Here is a 20,379-nt window from a genome sequence, read left to right as displayed (position 1 = left end):
TATATATAGCTTTGATGTCTTCAACCAAAAACTCTTCGTATTTTTTACCATTTATCAATTAGAGAATGGCTCATATTTTTTATATATTTGACAAAGTTTTCTATGTATTTTAGATATGACACCTCTGTCAGAAACTGTGTATAAGATTTTCTCCCCAATTTATTATTTTTCTTCTAATCTTGGCTATCTATATTAGGTTTATTTGTATAAAAACTTTTCAATTTAATATATTCAAAGTTATTCACTTTATATTTCACAATGTTTTCTATCTTTTCTATATTCATAAATTCTTCTATCTATATATCTGATAGGTAATATGTTCCCTGTTCTAATTTATTCATAATATCTCCCTTTATACCTAGGGAATATATCCATTTTGATCTTATCATGGTAAATGGTGTAAGATATTGGTATAGATCTAGTTTCTCCCAAACTGCTTTCCAGTTTTCCTAAGAATTTTTATCAAATAGTGAATTCTTATTCCAAAAACTTAGAACTTTACCTTTGTCAGACAAAAATTAATATAATTTTTTTTGCCTTTTTATTGTATGTCTATTCTGTTCCATCAATCTACTTTTCTATTTCTTAGCCAGTACCAGATAGTCTTGGTAATTACTGCTTAATAATATAGTTTGAGATTTGGTATTGCTAGATCTCCTTCCTTAACAGTTTTTTCATTATTTCCTTTGATATTCTTGATCTTTTGTTTTTCCAAATGAATTTTATTTTTTTCTATTTCAATAAAATAAAATTTTTATAATTTAATTATGATGACATTGAATAAGTAGATTAGGTAGGATTGTCATTTTAATTATATTGGTTCAACCCATCCATGAACAATTAATATTCCCCCAGTTGTTTAAATCTGATTTTACTTATATAAAAAGCATTTTAGACCAAATAAAATAATGTTCAAATTGAAAAAAAAGTGTTTTATAATTATATTCATATAGTTTCTGGATTTGCTTTGCAAGATATACACCTAGGCATTTTATTCTATCTATGGTTAATTTAAATGGATTCTTTCTTCATATCTTTTCTTGCAGGACATTGTTAGTGGCCTATAGAAATGCTGATGATTTATGTGGATTTATTTTATATTCTGCTCACCTATAAAAAGAGATACTTTTATTAACTCTGCCCATTCTGATACCTTCAATTTCTTTTTCTACTCTTATTGCTAGCATTTCTAGTACCATATTAAATAATATTGGTGATAATCAGAATCCTTGTTTTCTCTATGACTATTAATTGTGGAGAAGGTGATGACCTGCATATATAGAAGGAATTTTCTCATTTGAGCATTCCTTTAACTATTAAAATCATAGTTTCAACCTATATGCTCATCCTTATCCCTTGAATAAAGCCCATGTAGCTCCTCTATGGTTATGGCTCTTATGGGAAGGGAGGAGGTCTAAAGGGTGAAAATTATGGTTGAGACAGAAAAAATCTAAATTTAAATGGTGGCCATGGGAAAATCCCAAATAATAAAATGCCCAAGTCAGCTGCGAAATATTTATGGTGATTTAATTACAACACGAGGAAGAAAATATTAGAGGGAGAGAAAGAGGGGGAGAGAAGGAAAGAGGGAGAGAACGAAAGGAGATTGACTTAGAAATACTCTGGCTCAGGCTGAGCCAAAGCAGGCATTAAGGCCTTGGAGAGCCAAGGCAGGGAAAGGGGTCAGTCCTTATCACTCTCGTGACCAGTCTGAAGGAAAGCTATCTGCAGGGCTTCTCCAAGCTCAAGGTCCAGGATGGAACTGCACTCTAGCCCTCCTCACAGGAAGTCCCAAGAACACCAAAGGCTGTTCTCTGCCTCACTTCCTGCGTCTCACATGTGCCAATGGTGGCTCAAGCTTGACTTAGGACTGCCCAGAGGTCTGTCCTTTTTTTTTTTTGCACATGTCTGTTGAAGGCCATTTTCTCAAATAATTAAATCTTGAGTTTGATGCAGTCCTTCCTAATCTTGTTACACTGAGAAGGGTGGAGAATGTGGGATTCCAAGACCTGATTCTGTTATTCCAAGTATCTCTATTGTTATTGATCAGGAAACAGCTAAATCAGATCTTCTAAAGAATGATCTGATTAGGGTGGAATAGTTTTGAAATTCACAGAGGTAAGGACAGGTTCATATTATTCAGCTGAATTAAAGTAATGTACTAAAACTAATTTTGGGATAACCTGACAAAAATAGAGGAAACCTGGATTTGAACCAGATATCCCTTCAAAAGTGGAACTTGCTCCCTAAGTCTTCTAAACAAGTAAGTCAACTGACCTAATCCGTTTCTTTTTAAAAATGTTTTAATTGCTGTCTTCTATTTCTTACCTCATCATAGTTATTTAAAATATCTCTCCTAACTCTGAATGAACACCCTAATGCAAATACTAATAACATGGAAATGGGTTCGGATCAAGGACACGTGATACCCAGTGGAATCACGCATCGGCTATGGGAAGGGTGGCGGAAGGGGGGGGGAGGAAAAGAAAATGATCGTTTTTTCCAATGAATAATGTTTGAAAATTACCAAATAAAATAATATTTAAAAGGAATAAATAAATAAATAAATAAATAAATAAATAAAATATCTCTCCCTATCCCAGTCCCAAAGAGCAATCCCATATAACAATAGTATTGGGTGGGGATTAGCACAACTGATTGAAAAATTTCAAAAACATAGGCAATATGTAACACCTGTGAACATCCTACTTCTGTATAGGAGTGAGTTGAGGGTGTCCTATCATATCTTTTCATTTGAATCTTAGTCATCTTTTATGTTTTGTTATATTTACTTTTGATTTTTGGGGGTGTAATGTTATTCTTTCCATTTACAAAGTTGTTACTGTATATATTGTTTTCTTGGTTCTGCTTTCTTCACTCTGCTTCAGTTCATGTAAATCTTTTCATTATTCTTTGTATCCATCACACATCATTTCTTAGAGCACAGAAATATTCCATTGCATTCATGTATCACAGGTTGTTTAACTTCTCCCTAACTGATGGACTTCTACATTGTTTCCAATTCTTAACCATCACCAAAAACAAAATGCTGCTATAAATATTTTGGAGTATAGGGAAATTTCTTTTAATAGTGACTTCCTTGGAGTATAAACCCAGTAATGGAATCTCTATCAACAATAGAGACATTTTAGTCGCTTTATTTGTATAATTCCAAATTGCTTTCCAAAATGGCTATACCATTTCATAACTATCCAAAAATGTATTAATGTGTATATCATTCTACAACCCCATCAATGTTGGCTATTGCCATTTTTATAATTTTTGCTAATTTGCAATATTTGAAGTAAAACCTCAGAGTTGTTTTGATTTATATTTCTCTTATTAGTGATCAGACTATTCTTTCATGGGTTTATGAATACTTTGCAATTCTCTTTGACAATTATTTGTTCATATCCTTTGACCACTAATCTATTGGGGAATAGCTATTAGTCATATACATTTATTAGCTTTATGTACTGTGGATACCAGGCCCTTATCAGAGAAGTTTGATACAAATTTTTTTTTCCATTCAACCACTTCTCTTCTTATCCAAAGTATATTAATTTCATCTATTCAGAAGTTTTTCAGTTTTATTTAATGAAAACTGTCTATTTTATCTTTTGTAATTGCCACTATCTCATTTGGTTAAGAATATGCCAACCCATTGCTGTGAGAAGTATGTGATATATTTCTCTCTTCTAATTTTTTAAAAGTATGATCTTTAATTTCAAGGTCATGTATACATTTAAAATGTATTGTTGAATGTAGTGAAAAGTATTGGTCTAAGCCTAATTTCTGCCAGGATGATTTACAGTTTTCACAACAGCTTTTATGAAATAAGGAACTTTTCCCTAGTGTGAAAGGAAATTCTTGGTTCTCTTTGTCTATTCTGAATTTGCACTTGTGAAAGGGAATCCTTTATTGTCTTTGCCTAGTTGGAGTTAACACTTTGGAATGACAATAAATTAAGTACCCTTACTTATGCCTCACTAGACTAAAGACAGGATTAACTCTCTTTTGCCTACTTTTGAATTAATCAACAAAAGTGGCAATTCACCCATACTTAACCCTAAAGGGAAGTCCACAAATTCTTACTCCTAGGAGAAGAGTTAACATCTTTAGAGATGAGAAGCCAGCAAGATATTTGGAAGAGCTCCACACCTTTTTCGAACTCAGTCAAAAACTTGCAAATTCTTTGAAGAGTTCACAATCTCAGAAACTATAAATGTTTTGATGTGAAATTGACATCTGCCTTTGATAAGAGTTGCCACCTTCAGAGGATGAGAGAAATATGACAATTTTGAAAACTGTGATTGGCCCCTGTGAAGAGGGGCAGGGATAGGAAACCACCATAAAAGCCACAAAATTCTTTGCTGGTAGTCTAGTGAAGTGGAGTCTCATGGAGAGTTTTTCCAGGAGATAGTCTTCAAGGGAACTTCATTGGAGACTGAAGCATGGATTGTGACTTCAATTTGGAACTCTGACTCCTGGACTACTTGGTTGGGTGAGTGAAAAGGCTGACTCCCTTTCTAGTTTCCTAAGAGACTAGCTTCCATCTTGGAGGCAGTGTGGTTACTCACTATCGACCCTCCTGGTTGAGGACTAGTATAGATATTTTCTCCAACCTCTTTCACATTTCTCTACTTTATTGTTTCCCCTCTGTTTTGGTAAACAAACTGCATCCAACCATTTAACCATTACACTAGGTAATTTTTAAAAAGATATTTTATTTTACCAATTATATGTAATAACAATTTTCCACATATGTTTTTAAAATTAAGTAAATTTAAAATATTTTTCCATGGTTACATGATTCATTTTCTTTCCCACCCCTCCCCCTTCCCACAGCCATCGAGCAATTCCACTGGGTTTTACATGTATCATTGATCAAGAGCTGTTTTCATATTATTAATATTTGTAACAGGTTGATCATTTAGAGTCTACATCCCCAATCATGATCCCATCAAACCATGTGATCAAGGAAATGTTTTTCTTCTGTGTTTCTACTATTGCATTTCTTTCTCTGTATCCACATATATTTTTTGAAGTAATAAGATCCCAATTGTCCCCTTCTCTCCCTTCCCTCTCCCCTCCTGGAGATGATAAAAAATTTTATATATGTATTATCATGCGAAACATATTTCCATATTGTTCGCTGTTGTAACTATAGGTAATTTTGTTTTCTACTTTATCAAACATTGGATTACTGTGTTCTATTATTGATGATTCTTAATTTTCTAGTCTATTTATTGAGCTATATAGTTTTTAAACAATACTAGATATTTTCAATGACTATAATATTGTTTGAGGTCTAGAAGTTCTATTCCCCTTACATCCCTACTTCTTTTCATCATTTCCTTGATTTGCTAAGATATTTTGTTTCTCAAATGAATTTTGTTATTAATTCATAAAGTTCTATAAAGCATTCCCTTAGCAATTTGATTAGTATAGCATTAAAAGAATAAATTAATTTTGTTAGTATTATGATTTTTATTAAATTAGCCTCAGTCTCCCTTTGCCATGAGCCATGAACACTTTATAACTGAATATGCACAAGTTTTTTATATGCTTTGATAAGTGGACAACTAGGTGGTACAGTAGAGTGCCAGGCCTGGAGTCAGGAAGGCTCCTCTTCTTTATGTCAAATATGGGCTTAGAAGCTTACAAGCTTTGTGACCCTGTTTGCCCCAGTTCTTTATCTGTAAAATGAGCTTGATAAGGAAATAGCAAATCATTCAAGTAACTTTGCTAAGAAAATCCCAATGGGGTCATGAAAAACTGGATACAACTGAACAAAACAACAAAAAGAGGTATTATGATCATAATAATAACAGAATTCCTACTATGTGTCAGGCATTGTGTACAGGTGCTTTAGGAATATCATCTCATCTGATCTTCACAAAAACCCTAGGAGTTAGGTGCTATTTTTGTACATTTTATGGACAAAGAAACTGATGTGCCTAGGGTTATACAACTAGTCTATGATTGAGGCTAGATCTGAATTGAGGTCTCTCTGACTTGGCAGCAGACAGCTAGATGTGCAATGGATGGAGTACTAGACCTTGAGTAGGAAAGACTCATATTCCTGAGTTCAAATTTGGCCTCAGACATTTACTACCTGGGTAAGTCAGTTAACTCTGTTTGCCTCAGTTTCTTCATTCTTCATCATCTAAAAGAAACTGTGAAATTAAAGTTCAATTACCCTAAAGACTATGATCCCCAGAACCCCACTCACTGCCTGTCGTTACATGCTGATATAGTCATGTTATTAATTGGGTGGAGTTCCGTATTATAACAGTTAAAATTTAGGGGAGATGGGGAGACTGAGGCATCTGAGGCAGGTAGAAATTAGTTTCTCTCTGCAAGGAGTATTATATTTTTTAGAGGTTTATTAAAGTTAAGGATTAAAGAATATACAAGTAAGAAACATGTGCCTAGGCCAGAGGCCTAGACCAAATAACCTCACATCACGCAAGAGACTCGCCTGCTCCAAAACGGAAGTCCAAAAGAGCCAAGCGCCTTCAAAAGCCTTTGAATCAACTTAAATACCTTCTCGATCTCGGCCCAGGTGAGATTACAAGGCATTCTGGGGAAGTGGAGCAAAGGCTCATGGGGATTGTAGTCCTGTATTCGAGTCTATTTTTTACAGTATCTAGCCCTCTTTCCTTCCTGTTGGCAGTTTTGGTGGATCAGGGATGTTTGAACAGGTAGATTAACTTAGTCACATGGTTCTATTTTGTCAGATAATAAACTTTATAAAAATAGTACTTGAAGTATTGGACATTAATTTAACTCTTACATTTATGGCAACCATTGTAAACCTTGAAATTTCTCAGATTTATGAATGTTAAAAATTTCCCCATTGGACTGGGAACATTCCCCATTTTGATGAGAAAACTCCTTGCTATGGGAAGGACCTCTACTCCACCCATACTTAAGACTGCTTTAGGGGAGAAAACTCCTTACTAAACAAAGAAAGTACTTGGACCCATGCTTATAATAAGGCAAGGAGTTCTTTGAGCCATGCCTGTTTTTTAGAATTGATACAATGAGATGCTAGGTACCTAAAAGGGTCAGGCAAGTTTTCTCTTAATGAGATTAGTTGACTCAGCTGTGTTTTCACTGGTTCAGACTTACTGAGGAGATTAGTCGACACAGCAGCATTTTTTCTGGTTCAGACTTACTGAGGAGATTTGTAAACTTAGCAAGAATTCAGATGGGCAGTCCTTTGGAAAATGTCTACAGTGATTGGTAGATGTAAGGACTTAGGGGAGGTGACATAGGAGAAAAACCCCTATATAAGAAGAAATCCTTTTGGAGGATCTGGGATGAGGATCGCTTGGGAAGAATCTCTTGAGAGAGGCTCTGGAGAAGGGAAGCTCTTGGAGGACAATCTCTAAGGAGATCTCACTGGAGCTCCTCTGAGGGAACTCTGTCCCTCTGGAGGCTCTGGAGAGAGGCCCTTTGGAACAGTCTCTGGCTGGAAGGCTCTTTAAGGAGGACTCTGGATGGAATTCTCTCTGGTGAAGACAGCTGAGATAGAGCTGGCCTGGTGTCACTAGAATCCTTGCTTAGACAGACCTTGTGGTGAGTGTTAAAAGACTGACTGACTGATCTCTCTCTCTTAAGACTCAGGTCTAGGCCATGTTGGCTTAAGGCCCTTCATACTTATTTCCTTTTTCTCTCTTTCTCTCTTTTCTTTAATTCCACATTTGTATTAATTAAAATCTCTATAAACCCAGTTGACTTGGGTAATTGAATAATTGGGAATATTTCCCTGGTGACCACCTTATATACCACTCCAGTATTCTTGCCAAGAAAACTGCAGATGGGGTCACCATGTATTGAACAGTACAACAACGAAAGCTGCTGCACATGATGGGGATAATAGGGAAGCTCCAAACAGAAGAACAGAATGTCTCAAAAACATCCCTAAACAAAATCTCATAGAAAAATGCAGCTTGGACAAGTCCAACTAGGATTTCTGGAAGAGTTAAAGCAAGAATTTTAAAAAGGCTTAACATTATTTTTTTAAACCAAATGAGAGGGGGAAGCTGGATTGAGAGCCAGGCCTAGAGATGGGAGGTCCTGGGTTCAAATGTGACCTCAGACACTTCCCAGTTGTGTGACCCTAGGCAAGTCACTTAATCCCTATTGCCTAGCCCTTACCACTCCTCTGCCTTGGAATCAATACACAGTATTTGCTCCAAGACAGAAGGTAAGGATTTAAAAAGAGAGAGAAAACTATGGTAGAAAGATAGGAAAAATGAATTAATAGCTTGAAACAAAAAAATACAAAACCTTATCCAAAAAATAATTCCCTGAAAATGAGTATTGCCCAAATAAAAGAAAATGACAACATCAGACATAAAAAATAATAAAAATAAAGTAGAAGTCTGAAAAAATTGAAAAAGATGTGATATATCTCACAACTAAAACAACTGACCTGGAAAACAGTTCAAGGAAAAAGTCATTTAAGAATCATAGATCTAGAGCAGTAAGGGGCTGGTGATATGAGAAATGTGCTCTGGTGCTCATGGAGAGGCTTCCCTCTGACTTTCTAGTAATAAACTCTGGGGAACACTGTGCAGGGGCCACTGTATATGTGCCCACAGAGAGGTTTCTGAGTGCTCCCTCTGGCATATGTGCCATAGGTTCACCACCTCAGGTGTGGTGATAGGTGATAGGTCTAGGGGATAGTTAGTTAGCTCTATGGATCTAGAGACAGGAGGTTCTAGTTTTAAATCTGACCTCAGCTCTTTTCTAGTTATGTAACTCTGGACAAGTTGCAATCCCCATTGCCTAGCCCTTAAACTTTCATGCCTTGGAACCAATACACAGTATTGATTCTAAAACAGAAGGTAAGGATTAAAAACAAAACAAAACCCAGAATCATTGGTCTACTTGAAAGCCATGACCAAAAAAAAAAAAGAACTTGGGTATCATATTTTGAGATATCAGGAGAGAAAAATTACCAGATTCCTCAGAACTAAAGGGCAAAGAAGAAGGGGGGGAAACCTACCAATTAGCACCTGAAAGAAACCTCTAAATCAAAATTTCTAGGAATACTGTAGTCAAAACCCATAGCTTCCAGATGTGAATCTTAAAATTGCTCAGACTCTACCCCAGAAGATTTGATTAAGCTATTCCCCATTTTCTACAATGGAGGTACTTAGTCAGGAATATATTGAGAACTTTAAAATTACTCCACCCTGCTCAGACAGTGCCTTAGGGGAATATAAAGTTGTAAAATTCCTGATTGAACAATGAAAAGTCTCCAACTCATACTTATAGTGAAGCAAAAACCCTAAGCTAGGTGGTCTATTTTAGATCCAATACAAAAAGGTGATAAGTACCTATAAAGGTTAAATTAATCACTAAAAGGTCAAGCAACTTACAAAGGTCAAGCTTAGCAAAGAGATGTGAAAAACTCAGAAGATATAATCTAATCAGAGAAGGTGATAACAAAAGATGTGAGCTAAGAATGGACAGTCCTGGGGAAAAGCATCTACTGTGATTGGTAGATGTGAAATTTTAGGGGAGGTGACATAAGAGAAAATTCTCTTTAAAAGGAAGTCAGGACAAAAGAATATCTACCCTTTGACCCAGCCATAGCACTGCTGGGTCTGTACCCCAAAGAGATAATGGACACAAAGACTTGTACAAAAATATTCATAGCTGCGCTCTTTGTGGTGGCCCAAAACTGGAAAACGAGGGGATGCCCATCAATTGGGGAATGGCTGAACAAACTGTGGTATATGTTGGTGATGGAATACTATTGTGCTAAAAGGAATAATAAAGTGGAGGAGTTCCATGGAGACTGGAACAACCTCCAGGAAGTGATGCAGAGCGAGAGGAGCAGAACCAGGAGAACATTGTACACAGAGACTAATACACTGTGGTATAATCGAACATAATGGACTTCTCCATTAGTGGTGGTGTAATGTCCCTGAACAACTTGCAGGGATCCAGGAGAAAAAAACACCATTCATAAGGAAAGGATAAACTATGGGAGTGGAAACACCGAGAAAAAGCAACTGCCTGAATACACAGGTTGAGGGGACATGACAGAGGATAGACTCTAAATGAACACTCTATTGCAAATACTATCAACAAAGCAATGGGTTCAAATCAAGAAAACATCTAATGCCCAGTGGATTTACGCGTCGGCTATGGGGGGTGGGGGGGAGGAAAAGAAAATGATCTATGTCTTTAACGAATAATGCTTGGAAATGATCAAATAAAATATATTTTTAAAAAAAAAAGGAAGTCAGGAATTCAGAAGAGGGTCTCCGAACTTTGTTGGAGTTTGGAGTTAGTTTGGAGGAGCTGGCTCTCTGAATTGAGTTCAGGAGTTGAGGATTTCAGTGAAGGAATGGAGTTTTGCTTTAGGAGGATCTTGTAGTGAGTAAAGACTAACTAATCTCTCTTAAAGCTCAGGTCTTGGCTATTTGGCCTAGGCCCTTCCTATTATTTTCTCTTTCTCTCTCTCTCCCTTCCCTTAAATTCCTTCATTTGTATTAATTAAAAACTCCATAAAACCCAGCTGACTTGGGTATTTTCATATTTGGGAATTTTTCCCATGGCGACCACTTATTTTTTATTTAAATCAAGGCACTAAAAATTATCTTTACAATTTTGGCAATTCACAGTCTTGAAACCCACATTTTCGCAGTTACACAGGTCAAAGAAAAATTTTGAAGCAGTCAGAAAGAAAGAATTTAAACACTGAGGAGTCAAAATTAGGATCACAAGAGATTTAGCACATATATCATTATAATAAATAGAAAGCTTGTAATATGATATTCCAGAAGTCAAAAGATCTACATTTATAGCCAAAAATAATTTACCCTGCAAAACTAAGTAAGTCCTATAAGGAAAAAAAATGAATCTTTAATAAAATGGAGACTTTCCAAGCATTCCTGATGAAGAGACCAGAGCTAAGTAGAAATGTTGACTTGTAAACCCAGAAGTAAAGAGAACCATAAAATGTAAACATAAACATATAATCATAAGGGACTAAACAAAGTAAAACTTTTTACATGTATATACATGTAGCCCTTTAGAACTCCATCATTATCAGGAGTCACAGAGGGATTCCAATTTGACAGAAGGCCTGGGATAGACTCTACTATATTTTGATAATCTTTAAAGAAGAATGATATGTAATTAGAATCTTATACCCCTGGACTTCATTTCCCAGAATCCCTTTCCCTTTGTTCCCATGTTGCATCCTTATGAAGATAAGTTTGTGCAACTCTGTGTGTGTGAGGTCTGGGTAAGCTTCTCTTTACTGAAGGTTTTATTTTCTTTCCTCTACCTTCAAGTGATTTTTAATAAATCTTATAAAAATATAATACTTGGAATATTGGATATTAATTTTTAACCTTACAATGGAAAGGATAGGGGAAATGAATATATTAGAAGATGGGGGAAATTATCTAACATAAGCATGGTACCAAAGTAAAAGTCTATACCACAAGGATGAGGGAGTAGAAAAGAATAGGTGACCCTTAAACCTTATTCTCATCTGAATTAGTCAAAGGATAGAAGAATACACACACAAATATACACACATGTTCAAACTCAAATAGTTGCATACAAACATACTTTTTATCCAAAGATGAGGGAAAGGAGTTAAGGGAAAATTAGGAAATGAGAGAGAGTAGATTAAGGATGGGATTAATCAGAAGCAAAACTATCCTTTAAAGAGAAGTCAGGGGAAAAGAGAAAAAAAAGTGTTAAGAAAAGAGAATAGAGGGAATTACACCAAAAGCATAACTATAAGGGTGAATAGGATGAACTGGTCCATTAAATGAAAAAAGATAGCAGAATGGAATCAAAACCAGAATCCCAGTGATATGTTATTTACAAGAATTATACCTGGAGCAGAAAAATACTGAAAGTTCAAATAAGAAGATATAACAGAATCTAATCATGTCAGCTGAAGGTAAAAAAGGGGCAACAATCATACTTTCAGATAAAGCAACAGCAAAAACAGACCTAATTAAAAGAGATAAACCAGAAAACTACATTTTGCTAAAACAAACCATAGCCACTGAATTAATATCAATACTAAACACATATGTACCAAATCACCTAATAGTTAAGTTCTTAAAGGAAAGATTACATGAGATACAGGGGAAAATAGAAAGTAAGTCTATTAGTGGTATATTTCAATTTACTCTTTAGATCTAGATAAATCTAACCAAAAAAATACAGAAAAGCAATCTGACTTCAATAGTGTCTTCTGACTAACAGAGTGACTTCAAAAAGGACTTCAATAGAATTTTAGAAAAAGTAGACATAATAGAACTCTAGAAAATACTGAATGGAATATTATAAAGGAATACCTATTTCTCACCTGTGCACAGCACTTTTGCAAAAACTGAAGAACCTCAGAAATTCAGAAAAGTAAAAAAATAAATTTTTTGTGATTATAATAAAATACAACAAAATTACATTCATGGAAGGGACTTTAGAGAAAAGATTGAAAATTAATTGGAAATTAAAGAACAGAATGGATGGGTCAAAGAATGAATCATAGAAACAATAAATCATTTAACTAAAATAATGACAAGGAGACTATATTACGGGATAAAATGTTAAATGTTTCCATCAATAAAAAAAGAGAAAGGGGACATCAGTGAATTGGGCAGCTAAAAAAGTTTAGAAGACCAATAAATGTTAAAATCTCAAACACTAGCATAGAAATCCTGAAAAATCAAAGGAGATATTAAAATTGAAAGCAAGAAAACACAATGGAATGGCTGAACAAATTGTGGTATCTGTTGGTGATGGGATACTATTGTACTAAAAGGAATAATGAACTGAAGGAATTCCATGTGAACCAGAAGGAACTCTATGAATTGATGCAGAGTGAAAGGAGCAGAATCAGAAGAACATTGTACACAGAGATGAATACACTGTGGCACAATCACAGTCAAATGTAATGGACTTCTCTACTAGCACCAATGCAATGACCAAGGACAATCCAGAGGAACTTATGAGAAAGAATACTATACACATTCAGAGGAAAAACTGCAGGAGTAGAAACACAGAAAAAAAACAACTGCTTGATTACATGGGTTGATGGGGATATGACTGGGGATGTAGACTAAATGGTCACTCTAGTGCAAATATTAATAATATGGAAATAGGTCTTGATCAATGACACATGTAAAACCCAGTGGAATTGCACATTGGCTATGGGAGGGGGTTGGAAAGAGGGTAGGGAAAGAAAAATCATGTAATCATGGCAAAAAATATTGTAAATTAATTAATTAAATAAACTTAAAAAAAAGAAAACCCAATGAATTAATAAATAAAACCAGGTCTATTTTTTTGATGGGGGGGAACCATGATAAAATAGGTTCACCACTAGCTAATTTGATTTTTTTAAAACTAAGAAAAATTATCAGCATCAAAAATTGAAAAAAGAATTCACAATCAAGAAATGAAAGAAATTATTAGAAGCTATTTTTGTCTAACCATATGCCAATAAAACTAGATTAAATTGATGGATATTTGCGGAACAGAGAGAATTTAAAGATTTGGTGGCATAATCCCCAGCTATTTTATCTCTGGGATTTAATTTAGAGGTTTGCAGTCTCTGAGGCAGGAGGGAGGGGACTGGAATTTGTTTATAAAGTCTTTTGTTCACTTCTTTAGTCACCAGTCTCTTCAGTGAGAAACCTCATCCCAATTTATAGAGAGATCTTGTTTAGGCAATGATCTTTTGCCCAATAATCACTAAAGAACTTTAGGATTTGGGATTGCCTAGTTTTTTGTGTTTTCTAATCATTTAGGATTGGTTTATTCTAAAGAAAATGGCACCTACTCCCCGAGGTGGAATTCATTTTTCTTGCCAGAGAGAAGGTAAAGAAGCAATCAAGGCTCCCTGGAGCAAATTCTGTGTGAGGTCTTTTCATATGCAAATCAGTTACTTAAAAAACTCCTCACTTTCTTTAGTTAGTGCTATTGAGGCCAAAATTTTACTTCTTTTGAAAGATATAGAAAGTTCCACTTAACATCAGAAAGGGAGCTTGAGGAACCACCAGGAGGCCAGCACTAAAGGATAATAGAGTTGGTAGGAGGGGGATCTGTGACTAGGTCTGAACTGCCTTTAGGAAAATCACTACTTTGGGAGACTTGAAGCTGGGAGAACAATTAGAAGGATATTACTATAATTCCATTGTTGAGGAGGGTCTGAACTAGGATGGTGGCCCAAGGAAGTGGAGAGATGGGGATGGAGGCTGAATGATAGTGTGGAAATAGAAATGACAAGGTTTAGGCAATTGTTTGTATATGTGGGATGAGAGTGAAGAATTGAATGTGACACTAAGATTTTGAACCTGAAAAACAGGAAGGACAATGGTGCCCTCAATAGGGAAGTCTGAAAGATGACTGGGTTTGGGAGAAAGATAAAGAGCTCGGGTTACCTCTCAAGAAACCCTCAGCCTTAAAGTCATTCATTAGACTTTGCAACACTGGCCGCAACAGTCCTGAACAATAACTTCCAGAGGAAATTCTCACGAGGACGATTTACATACCCTGGCAGTGGTCAGAAGTTGGGGCATTCCTGATTTTTCAGTGAGAAAGAACATTTAAATGTAGCCAGATATTTTATTTTCATAATAGAAAATGTGAGCAGGGGGCACCCGGATTTGAACCAGGGACCTCTTGATCTGCAGTCAAATGCTCTACCCCTGAGCTATACCCCCAGACACCATGGGTCAGTTGCTCTTCCCAGTCCATTTGTAGTGACTCATTCCTAATAGGTTCCACCCAGACTGGTTTCTGTGTGCTAAGCTCCTCCTTTATTTTCTACATTCACTTTTCATCAAAAAAAAAAAAAAACCACCAGGGCAATATAAACAGCTTGGGTCAGTTGGAAAAAGATTTGGTTCGCATCTTCCTCTATATTGCATACTTGACACACCCTGGAAACTAGGACCCAAAAGCTGAAAAGGAAACCAGCCCTATCCTGTATGCAGAAAGCCTAAACAATGAAAATGAATGGTAACAACCTTCCACTTTCTGTCTGAAAAGAATTATCTATCCTTGGACTAACCTACTGCTTCCCAACATACATAGAGAATACTGGACTTCAATGTGAATTCTGCTATTGAAGATGTGTGTGTTCTTGGGCAGTCACAGCCTCTCAGCTCCAGTTCATCACTCAAATGAATGTATTGGACTAGATGGTCTTCTAAGGGTCCTTCCAGCTCTAAACCCACGAATCCAGGAATTCAGATCAACCAGCTCAAGGGAAGGCCAGTTCCCAGGAAAGACATTTGACATTTCTCCCATCTGGCACTGAACCCCTTCCCAGGACCAACTTCACCCCATTTTGGGCTTGTTTTGTCCTCAATGAATGAGGAGAATGGTTAGCAACCCTGGCTTCCTGGCCAGGAGGCTTTGTTACCCCACCAGCAGATATTTTCAGTTCTATCTTCGCCTGAGAAAGAACCCAAAAGTGGTGTGAGAGTCCTCCCTCATCCTTCCACTCTCTCTCCCCCCACCATCTTGGAGGAAATGGGAGCCTGGGCTATTTGGGGAAGGCTGCTCTTCTATTCTATAGACTTACTTAGACAGAAACTTTACCCTCCAGTCCCCCAAACATCTGGAGCCACAGGTTGCTAAAAATAAAGCAGATAAAAATCAGAATTTATTTAAAAGTATATACCAGGAAGTAAGGTAAGAAATGGGGAGGAGAGACCAGTGAGGTCAAGCTGTGCTAGAAGAGTGGAAATGCGGTGACTTCTCCGAAGACTGATGTGCGCTGGCGAAGGGCAGGGGTATTTCGGCGGTAGCCAAATCGGCCATTGAAACCTCTGATCGTCTTAAGATCTGCATTGTAGCTGTCATGTCCCGTCACCTGCTGAAGGGAGTGCCCTTTGGGGGTAAAAGGACAGTTAATTCTCATTTAAGTCTCTCTCTGTCTCTCTGTCTCTCTCTCTCTGTCTCTCCCCCTCCCTCTCTGTGTGTGTCTCTCTCTGTCTCTGTCTCTCTGTCTCTCCCCCTCCCTCTCTGTGTGTCTCTCTGTCTGTCTCTTTCTGTCTCTGTCTCTTTCTCTCACCCCATCCCTTTCCCTTTCCCTTTCTTTCTCCCTCTCTCTCCCCACAACCTTTCTCTCCCAATAAGGACAGTATGAGAAGCAAACAGAGATGCGCTTGAGAATTAGGGGCACTGGGAGAGTATTTTAAAATGTTCCTAGCTCTTAGGATGAAGTGTCATAGGCTCTAAGGCCTCTTAAACTCTGGAGATTGTTGGGGATGAGACAGGAGAGAAAGGAGAAATTATAAACAAAAGAAAGGGGTTTGGGATATCCTAGGCATTCCTAAACCACAAGCAAAACAGTCTTCTTCCTTTAGTTGAAGTACTTCTGCATTTCTTCTTTGCTGTGCTGTCACCAGGTCACAGTTTTAACCCTTGGTGCCCATAGCTTCACCTGAAAGAAAGAAGACCCCGCTTCCCTGGACCAAGGGAAGATCCATTCTCTGTATGGATGCCTTTCCCAGGGCTATTATTTCTAATCTTCAAGTTGGAAGGATACCCAATTGGTAGGAAGCAATAGAGTTTTCCAGGTGGGATGTCAGAAAAACCAGAGGGCCTTAATGCCTGGGTTTCAGGCATGGCTCTGTTATAACATCTTCACTGCCCACCCCCAACTTGTTTCTTACAGACCTCCATTCCCTCTTCCCAGTGCTGCTCCCTTTTTGGAAGATGAAGAAAGCTCTTACCTGCCCCTGCCCAATTTCTCCTGTTCAGATATCTCTGTCCTGGCCCAAAGATGTGGAAGTAATCTACTATCCAGCCATCTTGACTTGTCCCACCATGTGTCTGAGGGGGTAGGGAACACAGAAGTTGTCACTTCTTTAGTGACATTCAACACTGAATGCTCCCATCTCCTTGAGGCTGGAAGAGAGCACTAGGGCAGGATAGGGGTCACTAGGGTTTGGACAGGTCTCAAGGTCCTTCTTGCCAGAGCCCAAGGCAGGAAGGGGTATTTTCCAAACTGAAGAGAGCTTTGTGCAATAAGGGTTCTGTGAATGTATGTGTGTGTACTTATTATACCTACCTGCATCTGCATATACATAGAAATATAGCTGTAACCCACGCACATATATTGAGAAACATATAAAGATGTATGGCATGTATAATCTGGATCAAATTGCTTAATATTTCCAAGATGAGGAAGGAAGATAATTTGGGTCTTATAATTTCAGAAAATATATGTTGATGAATAATATAGAAATGTTTTGAGTGATAATACATGTAAAATCCAGTCGAATTGCTTATCAACTCCAGGAAGGGGGAAGAAAGAGGAAGGAGAGAACATGAATCATGTAACTTAGGAAAACGTATGTGGAAATTTGTTATTGGAATACAATAATGATAAAATTTAATAAGAAAATGTATGTTGAAAATTGTTATAATATATAATTGGGAAAATAAAGTATCTTTGAAAAAGGCCTGAAGACCCATGCTCCCTGGATTGTCCCTGGAGACCCGAGTTCAAATTTGACCTTAGATACTAATTATGGGATCCTGGGCAAGTCACTTAATCTGCTTGCCTTTAACCACTGGAGAAGGAACCAGCGAACCACTCCAGTATCTTTGCCAATAAAACCCTGAGGACAGTATGGCCCACAGGGTCACGACAACAATATGGGCTCAAAAAGAAATCTCCCTTAATTCTCTTACCATACCCCCCCTCCAACCCCCCCCCCAAAGGGATCTACCCATACAGACAAATATTGGAAGCAATGGAATGAGATAGAATTTAGAAAGATCAGCAACTCCAAAACTGAAGGAAGACTCGCTTGGGGGTAGATGGTGTTCTTGAGATGTGACCAGGAAGCTGGTACCACTGAAGTCCATTTAAGAGCTAAGAGAGGTGGGAATTTCCTTCTCTCCCATCAGTGCCAGGAATAGTCCAGAATACTAATGAGGGAAGAGTCCCTGGATGGTCCTCTTTCAAGGAGCCCGTCCTTCCTCCCCTTAGGCTATCAAGGCCAAGAGGTATAATTATGACATCACAAGGCAGAGACGAGTGAATCCAGATGCTACTTTCTCTTTGTTCCCCGGTCCTGACGTCACATGTCTCCACTGTCTGAAGACCGCCTGTGAACGGCCCCCTGGGGGGCAGGACCATGACGTCATAAAGGGCCTTTGGAAGGATTAACTCACGAGCAGGAGAGCGGGGCGCCTCCTCTGGTTAACCTTTCAGCGTCCGAAATAGGCACTTCTAACATTGAGGGATTTATGGATCTCCCTTTCTTCCCAAATTCCTCTTCTATTTCTTGCTCTCAAATAATTCTCTACCCAGTTCCAGATTTTAATTTTCGGGGGTGGGGTGGGGACGGGGAAGCTTTATAAGATGGGCTGACTTCCCTTCTCACCCGCCTGGGAATGAGAGGGGCCGTCGAGAGGTCCCCACGGGACTTTTTTACTCCCCAGGGCAGAGAGGGTAGGGTCTGCCTGGGGTCAACAAGGGTGAGAGGACCCCCAGGGAGCCTCGCGCTCCCCAGATTCTCTCACCTGGTCTGTTTTTCGCAACACCGACTGGACCACGGGAGACTGGAAGTAGGTGCGCGCGTGGACGTCCAACTGTGCATTATAAGGAGGGATGGCAGACCAGAGTTTGGGCAGGGTGCGCTCGTAGGAGCTGGCCATGGAGCTCAACGCCACCCCATCGAGGATGAACTCCTTTTCCTGCCTCAAAGCGCGCTCCGACAGCCGCACCATCTCAGCCAGCCACCTAGCGGGGCCGGTGGAATTCCCTTGGCTGGGACCCTGAATAGTTCCCTGGCCTCTCAAGCCCCGCCCACATTGTTACGTGATGCCCAAGCCCCAGCGGCGCCACAAACCTCTCCGGGCCCACCCTACCCTTCCAGGCGACTGCTGAGGTTCTAGAGACCAGTGAGGTTCTCAGCCCCGGGCAACACCCACAGCTTCGGGAAGGATTGCCTGTAGACTTCTCAGTTGCTCAAGGTCAGGTGGAGGAAAAGAGGCAAAACTCAGCAGTGCTCTAGTTAAATCTTTTTTTTCTATGTCTGACTCTTGATGGCCCCATTTGGGGTTTTCTTGATAAAGATACTGCCATTTCCTTCTCCGGTTCATTTTACTGATGAGGAAACCGAGGCAAACAGGGTTAAGGGACTTGTCCAGGGGCCACACAGCTAGTGTCTGAGGAAAGATTTGAACTCAGGAAGATGAGTCTTCTTGACTCCAGGCCTGGCACTCTAACTACTCAGCTGCCCTTCCTGTAAACCTAAATAAATGATTTAACTGCTTCATGGGAGAAGCAGAAATTGGAAAGCTCGTTCCAAGGTGTCGTAGACTCCTGCTGGAAGTTTTTCTCTCATCCTTCAAATAGCTATTTAGCTAAACCTGGATTCATATGTAAACTCAGATTAGAAATTGGACCTATTTTTACCTGTGAGAGGGAGCTTAGAGATGAAATGGGTTCAAGTCTTCAGCCTCTTTACTCTTCTATGAAATAAGGGGGTAAACCCTAGATTATCCCACACAACTCCCATAACTCATTAGTCTTTCCATCCTACACTATCAATTTCAAAATGCATTTTTAAAACTTTACCTTCTGCCCTGGAATCAGTATTGTGTATTGGTATCCACTTCTAAATTCTAGAATTGGTATCCCATTCCAAAAATCCTTTACTTGACTCTTATCATCCCCTCGAACAATCACTTGATTTCTTTCTTTTACAGCCAAACTTCTAGAAAAAGCTGGCCTCTACATATTCATTGCTTCCATACTTGAAGCTCTTTAATAGGGGTTGTCCTTATGCCCACACAGGAGGCACTTATTTGTCCTCACCTTTTTTAGTTTGTTTTAAAGTTTATTTAATTTAGAATATTTTCCCATAGTAACATGAATCATGTTCTTTCCCTCCCTTACTCCCCCCCTCCCATAGCTGGGCAGTTCCACTGAGTTTTACATGTGTCATCGATCAAGACCTAGTTTCATATTACTAATTGCACTAGGGTGATCATTTCATATTCCCATCAAACCATGTGGTCCTTGCCTTTTTAAATATAAATTTGGTCCCAGACATCACCATCCAATTGGGACTTTTTTTTTTATGGCTGTTTCTCAGTGGCTAAATTGGCTGGCCTGTACTATCCTTATCCTCTCCTTTGCCTCTTATCTCATTTGACTCAATGGCCTCTCTTGCAGAATTCTATCTTCCCTTTAAAAGAAAAAACAAAAATCCTTACCTTCTGCCTTAGAATCAATACTTTTTGACTGGGGGGGGGGGAGGGTGTCTCATCTGCTTCTAGGGTTATGATCTCTTTTTAAAACCCTTACCATCTGACTTGGAATCAATACATAGTATTGATTCTAAGGCA

General features: G+C 38.3%; 1 protein-coding gene and 1 non-coding gene across 2 annotated transcripts; both read right to left on the bottom strand.

Annotated features, from left to right (window-relative positions):
• Positions 1-14,651: 14,651 nt before the first annotated feature.
• On the bottom strand, positions 14,652-14,723 carry TRNAC-GCA (transfer RNA cysteine (anticodon GCA)). Its single transcript has one exon. It is a non-coding gene; the product is annotated as a tRNA-Cys (tRNA).
• A 925-nt stretch (positions 14,724-15,648) lies between these two features.
• Positions 15,649-18,983, bottom strand: SPMAP1 (sperm microtubule associated protein 1). The gene is made up of 3 exons (XM_001371524.4): positions 18,547-18,983; positions 16,746-16,845; positions 15,649-15,897 (listed from the first exon to the last, which is right to left on the bottom strand). The coding sequence occupies exons 1-3, from the start codon at positions 18,751-18,753 to the stop codon at positions 15,740-15,742; spliced, it is 465 nt and encodes a 154-aa protein (XP_001371561.1). The 5' UTR covers positions 18,754-18,983; the 3' UTR covers positions 15,649-15,739.
• Positions 18,984-20,379: the final 1,396 nt, after the last annotated feature.

This window comes from Monodelphis domestica, chromosome 2 (genome assembly GCF_027887165.1).
Source record: "Monodelphis domestica isolate mMonDom1 chromosome 2, mMonDom1.pri, whole genome shotgun sequence".
In the NCBI taxonomy this organism is placed as follows: domain Eukaryota; kingdom Metazoa; phylum Chordata; class Mammalia; order Didelphimorphia; family Didelphidae; genus Monodelphis; species Monodelphis domestica.
This window is presented reverse-complemented; position numbering and strand designations above follow the sequence as displayed.

What these genes read in the sequence shown, in the direction of transcription:
- SPMAP1 (XM_001371524.4), bottom strand. Translation starts at nt 18,753, where the DNA reads ATGGTGCGGCTGTCGGAGCGCGCTTTGAGGCAGGAAAAGGAGTTCATC. An exon ending in TGTTGCGAAAAACAGACCAG is followed by an intron (nt 16,846 to 18,546) that starts GTGAGAGAATCT and finishes CTACCCCCTCAG; the next exon opens with ACACATGGTGGGACAAGTCA. An exon ending in GAGAAATTGGGCAGGGGCAG is followed by an intron (nt 15,898 to 16,745) that starts GTAAGAGCTTTC and finishes TTACCCCCAAAG; the next exon opens with GGCACTCCCTTCAGCAGGTG.